The following is a 13,593-nucleotide window of genomic DNA, read 5'->3' on the forward strand; positions in this document are numbered from 1 at the left end:
GCGATAAGCCCTGTTTGCAGTTCTGATGGGCTGGGTGGCTTTGTCAACTGCAGGCAGACGTGAAGCTTACAACTGTGTGATGAGCAGCCCCTCATTTCTGGAAGTGCTTGGTAGTCGGGTCCTGATCTCTGTGCAATAAACACTGAGACTGCTTTCGTAGGCACTGAATCTTGCATTTTGACTTTTGTCCCAGCAAGGTTCCAGATACATTGGATAAGCTTCAGTTTGCTTTGGATCGTCCCTCTCTTTACAACCCTCACAGGATGTTTCAACACCCAAGCCCATCCCTAGGCCTCCCACCATGCTGCCTCATCTTGGAATATTGTCATCCGCTCCCCAGTCAGCAGCAGTGTTCCCTCCCACTCTCTGCTCCAGTCTGGTGAACTCTTATCTGCCCACCAAAACCCTGCACACTCACTTTCCTCTTCTTTCTTGCAATAATTTGTCATTCTCTCCATTATCCTGGCTTGGAATGTCTTACCTGTCCAAGTACGTCACCTGGCAACACAGTCATTTTTGTTGCCTATTTATGCTTATAGATGACAAGGTCCTTGGTTACAACGTACGTTTGCTTCTCGGACGTCTCTCAACTTTGTATATACCATGATAGGGCCGGCGATGTGCGTGTAAACTAAACAAACACTGAAATGATGAGGCGATGGGAAGGTCACAGGTGAATGTGGCAGGGTGCCCCTCGTCGCTCGCTCTGTCAGCCCCCGCCCCGGCACGAAGTGAGCAGCCTGCCATTCTAAGCTACACCCGTCACCGCTGTGTGCCAAAACTTGTGCACAGTACACTGCCGGTGATGTTACTGCTTTTGATCTGCTCGTATTATAGTTAGCAGTCGGCTTTTGTAAATGGTGTGTGTGTGTGTGTGTGTGTGTGTGTCTGTGTGTGTGTGCTTTAAAGTGTGTCCCCTTTCCTATAATAGCATCTACTTATCAGTTTTATTTGATGGAATTATAGTGGTGGAATTGTCAGCTTTTCCCATGTTTACTTCAAATTTTTGAAATTTTGTTATCATATACATGTAAGCTCAAAGTAGTTATACCTTTCTGGTAAAATTTACTAAAGGCTCTTTTTATTACTTGACAGGCAAAATAAGGTATATCTGATTTATTGTGTTTACCTGGCTAGCTATTTGCAAGGCACATCTTTTTGGTTCCAGTATTTCTCTGGCATTGTTTTCTGAGAGTGTTTATTGTAAATACTTGTTAAATTCCACCTGAAAATCTGTTTTTCTTTTGAGTATGGTCATTAGAGAACTATAAACTTTTATACATGCTCACTGGTTTATTGCTTTTCCTCTTTTCTTGCTCTTTACTGGCTTGATCAAATCTGTGTGTTGTTTTTTCCTTGTGTGTATTTTTCCTAATTTACAGATTCCATGCCTTTTTTTTTTCTATGTATGCAAAAAAAAAAAAATCAATATGTCTCTAAGTACTTAAAACATTTTTCAGTGAATGAATAGCTCTACTCACACCCCAAAACAGTAAGAATCATGGAATGCCTCAACTTCCTCCTACAGTCAATCCTTTCTCACCTTATTACTGAATCACTAAAATTAGTCCTTTTAGTGTTAATGTTTTATGCAGATAGATCTGAGGGGACCGGCCCATTTTCTTTTTCACAGTCATCACTGCGTCTTGGCTAGTACTTCTTTCTCTGGTTCCTGTTACTCATGGAAGCATATCCTTTAATTCTTTGCATGAAGATCAAAAATACTTACTGTCTATCAGAAAATATCTTTTTACCCTTCTCTGTAATTAAGTGGATATGAAACTTAGGCTCATGGTGTGATGGAATTATTCTATGATCCATAATCTCATTTTTGCTAAAGAAAAAGTCTGTCTTCACCCTAATTGTTATCCTTTTCCAGGTAAGTGGTTTTGCTTGTTGCTACATTTTCAGGTCTCAGGTCTGAGCAACATTGCTGTTATCCATGTTGAGATTGATGTCTTTTTTTAATTAAATTTTTATATTAATTATAGTTTATTCACTTTGTATCTCAGCTATAGCCCTCTCCCTCATTCCCTCCCAATCCTACCCTCCTCCCTCATCTCCTCCCATGCCCCTCTCCAAGTCTACTGATAGGGGACGTCTTCCTCCCCTTCCATCTGACCCTAGCCTATTAGGTCTCATCAGGACTGGCTGCATTGTCCTACTCTGTGGCCTGGCAAGGCTGCTCTCCCCTCCTCCCCCCCGAAGTGGGTGGTCAAAGAGCCAGCCACTGAGTTCATGTCAGAGACGGTCCCTGTTCCCCTTACTAGGAACCCACTTGGATACTGAAAGATAGATCGTTTTTATTTGTTTTATTTATTTGTTTTACTTTTCTTTTTTGTTTGTTTTTGGTTTGGTTTTTTGAGACAGGGTTTCTTTGTGTAGCCTTGGCTGTCCTGGACTCACTTTTGTAGACCAGGCTGGCCTCGAACTCACAGAGAACCTCTTGCCTCTGCATGCTGGGATTACAAATGTGTGCCACTGCACCCGGCTTTTCATTTCTCTTAAATCTGGAGTTTTTGTGCCTTTTACTAACTCTAGAAACTGTTGTTTTTATATTTCAGTATTGCATCTATCCGTTCCCGGTATCCCACCTTCTCTCAGCCTCTCAGGTTCATCATGCCTTGGCATGTACTTCCCTGTTCTACCTCTGCAGTGACTTACGACATCAACCCTATTGACAGTTCCACATGCCCTAGGTGTCTTCCCCCTTTAACATTGTCTCTTGAGCTCACAGCTTTCTTGTACTGTCCTCTCCTCTGAGTGGCATCTTAGCCACTTCCTGTAGTGGCTATGTGGCACTTCCTGTAGTGGCTGTGTGGTACTTCCTGTAGTATTGGGAACTAGAACTAAGGCCCTGTGCGTGCTAAACAAGCGTATGTTACTGAGCTACGTCCTGGGACATCTTTTGCTTTTCATACATTAGTTCTTGCCATGCTTTTGGGGGATATTATCATTTTCTTTATTCCTGAGAAATTTATACAGGCATGAAATGACCATATAAACCCCTCACTGAGGAATATTGACAGCTTATAACTAGTGGGAGTAAGAGAATCATTATTTTTTAAGTGTGGCCACTGGTAGATTTCCCATACTCCATGGATGGCCCTGTCCCATGCACATATGGACAGAACTGGATGTAGGGGGGAGTTCTTTTTGCTTTTTAGATATGGCCTTGCTGTTGCCCAGATAAGCCTTAAACTTTCAGTTCTTCTTTGTCAGCCCCTATGAGCCACCAGGCCTGGCTAGCCAAGCACCTTCAAGTATTTTCCTACGTTTTTCTCTAGTTCCTTATTTTCCATTTGTTCTTCAGTTCAGATTGAATCCTTAAATCTGGGTTCAGTCTCCAAAGAGCCTGTTCCTGACAAGATCTCCAATGACTTCCCTGTGCCTAAGTCGACACCCCAATAGGTCATCTTACCAGCATTCAACATGGTGACTCACCTCTTCCCCAAAAGTCTTCACCTGCTGGCTTCAGAAATGCTTTGCTCTCTTAGTCTTAAGTCGTGGAGAATGGAGGCCCAGACATGCGCTCTCTCTTTTTGCTTTCTGCGCTCTATCCCTGACACTTTTTTAGCCTGTTTTCCCAATTTAAAACACCCCATCTATTTCTTCAAGGATGGCCACATGCATACATACAACCCCCACTCCTCTAAGCCACCAAGTTCATGTGACTTCCTGCTTGAACTAACACTTTGGCATCAGAGCATTACTTTTAGCCTGCTCTAAGCTGATCTCTAAACTTCTCCTCATGAGAGTATCTTCAAGGTTATCACCATCCACCTGGTTCCTAAGAGGGAAACCAGGGATCATTCATAACACACACACACATGTTCCTAAGAGGGAAACCAGGGATCATTCATAACACACACACACATGTGTGTGTGTGTTGTGTGTGTGTGTGTGTGTGTGTGTGTGTGTATGTATCTGTCTCTGTCTCTCTAAGACCCAGTGCATTCTACTGTCAGGTTGTATAAATTTTGTCTTCAAAGTATACCTTAATGCAGGAGGCCCCTAAGGCTTCTCCTGTCAGCATCCTGCTTTTAGCCTGTATCATCCCTCAACTACTCTCTCACCCACGTTCAACACTGGTTCAGAATAATCCTCCAGGAATGCCTTGTTGAGCCTAATCCAAATCTGTATCACAAAGAAAGTCTGAGGCATCCCTATGGCTTTCCTTTTCCTGTCTTCCCCATCATCTCCCATTCCTCTCCATTCTAGCCAATCAGTCTTGAGTAGCCTAGGCAACACCAAGCTCTTTTATTCCTACGAAGTCTCTATAATTCCTTCTACTCAGACTGTTCCCTGCCCTCCCTCTAGACAACCAGCTATTCTTCATCTCTGAGCTACCTTCCAGGACTACTCTTCCCCGACCTCCCATTCTGGCTCCACCTTTCTTCTGTAGTCTCTTTCACTTTTCTTCTTTCTTATACATTATTTGCCTTACGGTGCAATTTCAGTAGTATATTAATAATCAACTTTACTGCTAAAATTAACTGGCACCTTTAGCACTTTTCTAGTAAAGCATTAATGGTTGTTGGATTCAGCTCTTGGTAGCTCATTTTCCTCAAGAGCTCTTTTAGTCCGCATTTCTGTTTCAGTGGGCCTAAAAATGAATCGTGGCATTTGGGCCTCTGAAAATGCAAGGGCCTCTTGGATTCTCCTCATTCCTACAAGGAGTGCTTTGTCATGGGTTAGGATCATACCCAAACAGAGCACTTCTTCATTTAGCTTCCAAGATCAGATGAGGTCGGGCATGTTCAGGATGATATGGCCATAGCCACACTTCCCCACCATTTTCCAAAACAGAAACAATTTACTGGGCAACTGGATGAGCTAAAATACCCGAAAGGCAATTATAACTCAGCTGTCCTGCATACTTTGTAGCATTTAAAATATTTAACAGCTGGCTGAGACATTGACCAATAAGACCAGCACTCCAGCCAGCCAGGAGAAACCTTCTAATTTACTAAACCTGAAAGCCATTGCCAGGCTGGTGGGATATAGCACCTGTTCCTAGGAAAAGCTACTTCATGGGGCCCATAAGCCTGCATTTTTAGCCAACTTCTTTACTTTTTTTAAAATGAGTTTTTCTGGAAGTGGCTCAAAGCCTTGGAACCCTTTAATTATCCCATAACCATGGATTATTTATGTCTGGCTGGAAATTCTACACCTAGATGGAACAGCTTGAGTCGGGAGTACACAGTAATTGAGTTCTTCTGCCCAAAACAACTTGCTGAGCTAAATGCAGGATGGAGCGACCTAGCAGCCAGCTTAGGCTATCTTGGGTTTGCACTCCCACAGCCTTGTGTGGGGTGTAAGTCTCATTCAACACCTGAGTGTATATCTCTGTAACCTCACTGTTCCTCTACATTCTGCTCTGGCCAGGACATGGTGAATATGGAGAATTTCAAAGATCAAAGCCTGTCTCTGTTCCTTCCAGACCAGTTTGCAACTCTGCCACACCGGATGGAAGAGGCCCATGGACGGCTCACTGCTGCCGAGGCTCCTGTTTGGTCCATGTTTGATGCCTCCCTGTGATTGACGCTTCTGTGCTCTCTGTTCGGCTCATAGGTCCACACGTTCCGGGGCCCACATTGGTGTGAATACTGTGCCAATTTCATGTGGGGGCTCATCGCCCAAGGAGTCCGGTGTTCAGGTAGACACAAAACTGCCTTCTCTTCTTCTGTGTAAAGTGCCACCTGCTGAGTGGTGATCATCCTTCAGGGATAGATGAACTCAGAAGTCTGGCTCTCTGCTTGTTGGGGGCACCGTTCTGTTTGCTAGACAGAAACAGATCTTATGTCCATACAATGATGAAAAATCACCAAACAAATAAATATGCCTTTTTAAAAATGCACCTGCCTCTCCGAATGGCCACTTGCTCTTAAGAGAAAAAGGGTTTAAGTAGATTTTAATGGAATTGCATAGATTTCAAAAATGCCACACTCTTCCCCACCCCAATTTACTATAGAAGGCAGGACATAGAAAGAGAACACTGGTGGACATTAGCCACAAACATGAGGCCAAACACTCTTCATCATGCCATGCCGCCTCACCGGCAGAGCCAAAGGAAGATACGGTTACTCCTATTAAATGAAAAGGAGAACAGAGCCTTAGGTGATGGCTAATTGACAGATAGCAAATGGTGAAACATTAATTTAGAAGCAGTAGGAGTCCAGAACTCACTCAGTACTTTGCCATTATTTCAATAGTGAAATCACTTCCCTTCCTTTTGTTAATAATATTTTTCTTCATTCTTTGAAAGTTTTATACAAAATATTTTGATCATATTCATTTGATTTCATACACTTCAAAGTAGTTTGAACCCCAGGGTGTTTGCCATCTTGAGTTGGATACCTATCCTAACTACAAATGTCACGAGACCCATCGTTTTTAAGATACACTGAACAAAACGCAAAGGGTTGCCAAATCAACTTGTTAGCCGGGCTTCCTTACTAGCCCTGCCATGCTTTTCCTGGCACACACTGGTGCTGAGAGCAGAAACAGCTGCCGCTGGTGTTGGCTGGGATGCCACAGACTCTGTGGCTGCTTGCCTTCTTTCTAGGACACGACGAATAGAACCATCTAATGACTCCCACTGAAAGGTTCCTCCCTCCCATACTGCCCATTTAGTTTATGGGATCACATATCCTTCGTCTTCCTTTCTGTCTGGAAGGTGATTTCTTAGCTCCCGTTCTATCAGCATAGCTACACCCATTCATTGCTAACTGGTGTGTGAGTGATTCCCGTTTTCCATCCTGGGTTCCAATAGAAACCCAGTGCAGAAACTGCCTCCTCAGGATGTTCTAACACAGACCTGTAAGGCTTTACCAGTATCTGATAGCTCAGCCCCTGAGTGTGGGGCTCAGCCACCTGAATTATTCTGTGGCTGTTAGTTTGGTCTGTCTAGATTATACCTACCCAAAATATCCCTTGTCAGATATTATCCAGTTTCAGCAGGAAATTGGTCCAAAGTCAATATTATGGAAACAAAGCTCTGGGCTCCAGTTAGCTGTAATCAGCAACTTTTTCTAGGATGGGAGGGTTCGGAGATTTTTGTTTGTTTGTTTGTTTGTTTCTGTTTCTGTTTTGTTTTAAATGAACCATAGTGTAAGGTTATATTGTTTCTTTTTTATTTAATATTTCCCCTGAAGAACAGGAAGACTGAAAACTAGCCATTGATAGTCAAGGGTGCCACAACAGCCCTCAGTTCTCCATGATGTAGACAGAATTTTTTTTTTACAGTCTAGATTTTATTTGGCAAATGGAGTTCTATTAGTTTACAAAATTTAGCATTTTTATATCTGCTATAAAGCATCCTAATATAGTGGGGTCTTTAAGTGTGTAAGAAAATTAAACCTAGAGTTGCTATGTAACCCTAAAGTTTAAAGACAGCATTTGCATCAGACACCTACAGGCCCAAGCTCATGACAGCGTTATTCTTCCTGGTTGATGTAGGTGGAACTCAAGCTCATGAATGAACAGGTAATGCGGCATAGACACGCACTGGAACGTTGACCTGTCTTATAAAAGGCAGGAAGCCCAAGCAAAGCGCAAAGGAATACAGCTGTTAGAATCTAGGTAGGACACATTGGCTGTCACTGCCAGAGAGTCGGTGAGTGAGTCCAGGGTGCCTGAGTGAATCCTGATGTACGCCACAACATGGATGAGCGTAGAAGGACCAGATGATCAGTATAATAATTCATTCACAAAATTACAAATCTGGCATAAATCTGCTCCTATAAAGTACCTAAAACCAGCAAATTCACTTCCAGAAAGGTCTCCTGGGGGCTGGTGCGTGCGTATGTGTGGGTATATGTTTACTATTTAGTGGGCATCAGGTTGTAGTTTTGCAGGAACAAACAAGCTTTCGAGGCGGGTGGTGGCTATAGATAAGCAACAATGTTTTTAATGGCACTGAACTCCTTACTTTCAAATGCAAAAGCATTGTGAGTTCCAGACCAGCCAGGGATACACAATGAAACCCTGTTTCCAATTAAGAAACAAACAAATAAATAAAAATTTAATAGTTAAGACAGTAACTATACCCTATGTATATTTTGCTATAATTTAACAACAACAACAACAAAAAAAAACATAAGTTTATGAGATGCAGTAAAATTCACTAATGTGAGAACAACCGGGCAGGCCTCCGTGTCTCCTATCCCTTTGTCTGCTGTACTTAGTACTAGCCTAGAGACACTGTATATCTATTTGATCTTCATGATCAGCTGGTACTAGTGTGATAAACCAGGACTCCAGGAAGAAAACCAAGTTCTGCTTAACCAAGTCCAAATTTACATCTGCTAAGTAGCTCCACCAAAAGGAAACTGAACTGTACTTGGATCTAGTTAAATTCCATACGCTGATTAAGCTAAGTCTGTTAGAACTTTTCCTTTGAAAGGAAGAGCACAGAACTCAGCCAGGAGACACTACCTGGAAATCTCCACTGCTGGCTGCATAGAGGTCTGCTGCCCTCAGACCTGTGCAGTGGCTGACTCTGTGTAAAGCAGCTGGCCCCGATATTCATTATTGTGCATGTATTATAATGTACGGAAAATTTTTTTTTTACACCTAGGAAAAGCAATATTCGAAGACACTCTTAAGTGCATAGCACATTCACATTCAGCAACCTTGGCATTAAACTTTCATCTTCCAGAATGCAAACTGGGTCCCGTAATTGTCCAGAAAGTTCGTTGGTGGATGCCAACTGCTAACAAGCCTTTTAATTTGTGCATTGAACTTAAAAGCACCTTTTCAGCTTTGGCTCTGGATATATGCTTTATAAATAATTACTGTAATCATCACATTACAAGGCGTTGTCGTCAAATATCAGCTCTTGGATACTCCCGCCAGAGCACAGTTAAACGTCACTTCCACTATGTCCCAGTACAGCAGGCGGAAGAGGAAAGGCCCCCTCCAACTGCCAGCAAGAAGAGAGGGGTTAGAAACTACAGGCCGCTCTCCAGGAAAGGCAGAACAAATACAAGTCAGGAACTCTTCAAATCAAAGATCAGACAACCTGCAGACACAGTGACTCTGTCCCACAAAAGAATATCAAAGACCTAACGGCACAGCCTAAAAGGAGCCTCGGTGCTCTTAATGAGCCATGACTAACTCTGCAAACCTGGGTCCCAGATCTCACTGTGGAAAGCCTGCTAGCAACCAGGCTAGTGATCTGACTGTCTCGGCAGGGTATTTAGTTCTTCTTGTCTAGAAGATAGAGTCACAAGGATAGTGCAGTCATATAAGGCTTCAAAGAGTCACGGCGAATCTCATGCTCATCTGGTGGAAAGTGCGATCTCTTGACAGGGTGGACATTCCAGGAAAGCCCATTGAACCCTTGGGTGCTGTAGTATGTATTCTGGCAGCACGTGGTTTGTCTTGGAATTTGACAAAGAGACCGAGCAAGGCTAACGTGGCTTCTTTGTTCACAGATTGTGGGTTAAACGTTCACAAACAGTGTTCCAAGCATGTCCCCAACGATTGCCAACCTGATCTCAAGAGGATCAAGAAAGTGTATTGCTGTGACCTCACCACGCTTGTAAAAGCTCACAACACTCAGAGACCCATGGTGGTAGACATATGTATTCGGGAAATTGAAGCAAGAGGTTTGGAAAATAATCTCTACCATTATATTTATGATATTATATTATATTATATTATATTATATTATATTATATTATATTATATTATATTATATTATATTATATTATATTATATTATATTATATATTATATTATATTATGTTGACTTGTTTTTTTTATTTTGTTGAGGAAACTGACTCACTTTACTAACCCTGTTAGGACACTGCCTTGTACATCCATACAGATAAATATACCATAGCCAACCAATAATATCAATTTCCATTCCTATATAAGCCAGGAGTCCTATATATTCCTATATAAGCCAGGAGTCTCCACATTCTCCAAATATTTGGGGAGGATTTACTACAGGCTAGATATTGATGATACAAAAGTCTCCATTCTCAACCTCAAGAATCCACACTATAGATCGGAGAGGAGAATCAGGGGGACAAATAAAGACATGGTTGTACCCAAAACACCACAGGTCCCAGAGAAAGGTGTCTTTGTCTTGTTTGAGTGCTTTAAACATGGGGTATGTTCCCTTTAAAAAAAAAAATGTTTCCTCCTCTGTAAAATGAGTGAAATCAGGTGAGCCCCAGAAGATGGTGCTGAGGATGAACACAGGCAGGCCTATGCACATGAGGGACCTGGCACATGCCCAGCCTACATGACTTGTGCTATTTCTTTCCACTTTATTTGCATGACCAACTAGATTAGTTACGTTTCTCATCGCTGTAGCCAAGTACCAGACAACAGCAAGTGGAGGAAGGAAGCATTTCTTTTGGCTCACAGTTTGAGAGTATAGTTCATCCTAGAAAAGCATGGCAGGAGGATTGTGGGTGGCTGGTCACATCGTGTCTGCAGTCCGCAAAACAAACACACCAAACACGGTGAAGTGAAGGGCCACCGCAGTGGATGTTGTTTCGACATCAAATGTTCCGTTAGAGTAGAGGAATAGAAAAACAAGTACTAGAGGGTGCCTTGGCAGCCTCTGGGGCTCTACAAACTCCAGCTGCCTTCAGTGATCAGCTTCCGGGGTTGGGGGAAGGGTCCCCCCAGAGGTACTGTATAAGATGATGGGCTGTATGCCCACTGAGTACTCTTGTCAGCCGACCTCAATGTCTGGTGCTGAGATGAGCTTGCATGTACCGCCTCGAACAGAGTGCTACCCAGGGTTTAGCCTATGGATCACTTCTAGGTCATCAAGAGCGGCAATTTCAGCAGTAGGTAATGAAACAGAGACGAGGTTAATTAAGCATGCCTGCCATACGAGAGCCTCATAAGATTGAGCATGGCTGCCATGGCCCCAGGAAGAGTAGACACACCCATCCCTTGTGTTCAGTACAGACTCTGGAATGTGGCAGATGTTGCTTATGCCCTAAAAGTGAAAAATGAGAACCAGAAAAGCACGTTAGTTATCAAGAGTTTGACAGAGTATACTCTTTATTCTTTGCTATAGTACAGTTTTGACACCAGTTCAGTTTTGGCATATGGAATATGAAACTTGATCCTCTAATCCTGCTATTTTCATCTTATGTGATACCCACTGGCTATAGGAGAAGAAGCTAGGTTTTAGTGTGTGTCCAAAACATCATTATACTCAAACAGGCAGAAACATATTCTCTTTCTTACAGTTGACTATGTTTTCAGACCATTCAATATAATTTAACTTTACCATGTCTGTTTATATGATTAGCTATCGGAAGGCAGAATAAGTCATACACACTTAGTAAGTTAGCATATTGTCGTATTTATGATTAAACATGAAAGGCTATAACGTTTAAATGTCTCTAAAGAGCCAGGGTAAGCAGGGAGAAAGCCAAGTCCTGCCTGCACGGTTGAAAGAGGTGTGCAGCAGTCTGAGAAACAGAGGTAGTTAGGGAGACTCTCATACCTTAGCTTACTCTGCCACCAGGCAGGAAGAAGACCCGATCTTTGCTAAGATGCCCGTCTCCAACACACAGATGAAGAGAGTCTCCTGTGGAGATTGGTAGGAAAAGCCCAGGTTCTTGGACAGCAGGACAGGTGGCAGCCATCAGATCACTAACCAGATCTGCTCAGTTCCTAGCGGCGCTCAGTGCAGGTATAAAATTAAAATGGCTTTATGAGATGCCGTGGGGAAAATCAAAGCTAAAGTCTCCCCTTGCTGCCCTGCAGGATTAAAGTCAGAAGGCCTCTACAGAGTCTCCGGGTTCACAGAACACATTGAAGATGTCAAGATGGCATTTGACAGAGGTGAGTGTGAACTGTTTCTAGTGCAACATGGCTGCTCCAGGTGCCCTCTGTGCTGGAGCAGGAGCTTACTTAGAGTGGAAGTGGGGTCCGGGAATTACTGAGAGTCATTCTTCGGAAACCAGAAGCACCATGACTCGGAATTCTCTGGGAGAACCGTTTGCTTAGACTGTGGGCAGGTCACCTCATGAGGAAGAGTGTGTGAAAGATCATGTTGTTCAATAGTCTGTCTTGTCCACTATGCATTTGCTATCTTGGTTTGTGCTTTTAGCTATTTCATAGCTTCTTTTACAAACTTGGAACCAAATTTGCTAAGGCATATATGCTTTTACATTAACCACATAAAATATATTAGTAATCTCCAGATGATTGAACAGCATTTATCCACAATAATCTCATGATCTGTGTTAGGTGAAATGGATTAATACCAATGGTAAAATTTTAAAGTTAAAAAATGATTTTAAATGACTTTAATTTTAAACTTTAAAGTTAAAAAAAAATTGGCTCAGTGAGTGAGTGTTTACCACCAAACCTTACAACTAATGTGCCAACCTCTAAGCCCACATAATGGAGAGACAACCAACTCCTACAAGTTTCCCTCTGCCATGGCACAGCCAGCCTCCCTAAAAAAATAAATGTAATTTAAATAATATACATACATGTGTATGTATAATACTTCAAAGTTCTGGGAAGATTAGTTATGTATATGACGTTCTAGTCCAGGGCCAAAGAACACAGGCAAAGACAGCACAGAGAGTTTTAAAAGTTGTACAGCCACAAAATAACTAGTTTTATTATGACATCGTGCATGTGTATCATCGTGTGTCATTTCGTATCAGGTTGTTGCCCCGTTGTGAAGCATTGTATCTGCAATAGAAATTACTGTGATAAGTTTCTGTTGGGCGGTTAGCAGGGCGGAGACTCAGAGAGGTGCTTCCCCTCCGCCCTGCTGCACTCTTGTCTGAACTCTCTCTGTCACCTGTACCTCTCTCACGGAGCTTCCTTCCGTTGCCACAAGTTTCTTAACAGAGTTAGAGGCTGAGAGAGAGACCCCGAGGCTTGCCAGAACACAGCCTATGCTGGTCTCCCTTTCCCTGTGCCTTCTTTAACTTGGTGAGATAAGATCTCATTGAGACTTGGACCATTAACTGTTTTTCAGATGGTGAAAAGGCGGATATCTCTGCTAACATCTACCCAGACATAAACATCATCACTGGAGCCCTGAAACTGTACTTCAGAGACCTACCCATTCCCGTCATCACATATGACACCTATTCCAAATTTATAGAGGCAGCGAGTAAGTACAGAGGACTACTCTTAATCTCAGGAAAATTAAAGCTCAGAACTCCTTCAAGATTTTCATGAGTGTTGGCTTTGTCAAGATGGGGGCACAGAAGTTTAGCAAATAGAAACCCAGGTAGCACTCAGATACCAGGTGCTCCGAGTCCATACTCACCCAGCTCTGCAGGCAGAAGCTGAGAATCAGGCAGCTCTGTCCCTCATCGGGTCTCCCTGTGTCCTGGACACTAGCACAGGCAGATCAGTTCTGATATTTGCTGAAAATATCAGAAAAACTTTTGTAATAGTAATTAAAAAAAATCAGTGTTTACCAAAGACAGACATGTAAACCGTTGCTATCCATTGTGCAATGTCGCATTGTGGATCAACTGAAACCACATCCAAGCTTTTCCTGCTTATGCCCTTCACGGTTAATAGAAGCAGCCAGCTGTAGAGCACTGCATAATCCTAGTGTTTAAGGAGGCAGAGTTGG

General features: G+C 42.7%; 1 protein-coding gene across 1 annotated transcript in view; it reads left to right on the plus strand.

Annotated features, from left to right (window-relative positions):
- Positions 1–13,593, plus strand: part of Chn2 (chimerin 2) — a 265,682-nt gene that overhangs the window by 247,077 nt on the left and 5,012 nt on the right. Inside the window, exons 8-11 of the mRNA XM_055611796.1 lie at positions 5,575–5,659; positions 9,441–9,614; positions 11,748–11,825; positions 12,982–13,119. Of these exons, the coding sequence (XP_055467771.1) occupies positions 5,575–5,659; positions 9,441–9,614; positions 11,748–11,825; positions 12,982–13,119 (475 nt within the window). The remainder of the gene's footprint in view (positions 1–5,574; positions 5,660–9,440; positions 9,615–11,747; positions 11,826–12,981; positions 13,120–13,593) is intronic.

The sequence above is a fragment of the Psammomys obesus genome, unplaced genomic scaffold (assembly GCF_907164565.1).
Source record: "Psammomys obesus unplaced genomic scaffold, mPsaObe1.curated_primary_1811, whole genome shotgun sequence".
NCBI lineage: Eukaryota > Metazoa > Chordata > Mammalia > Rodentia > Muridae > Psammomys > Psammomys obesus.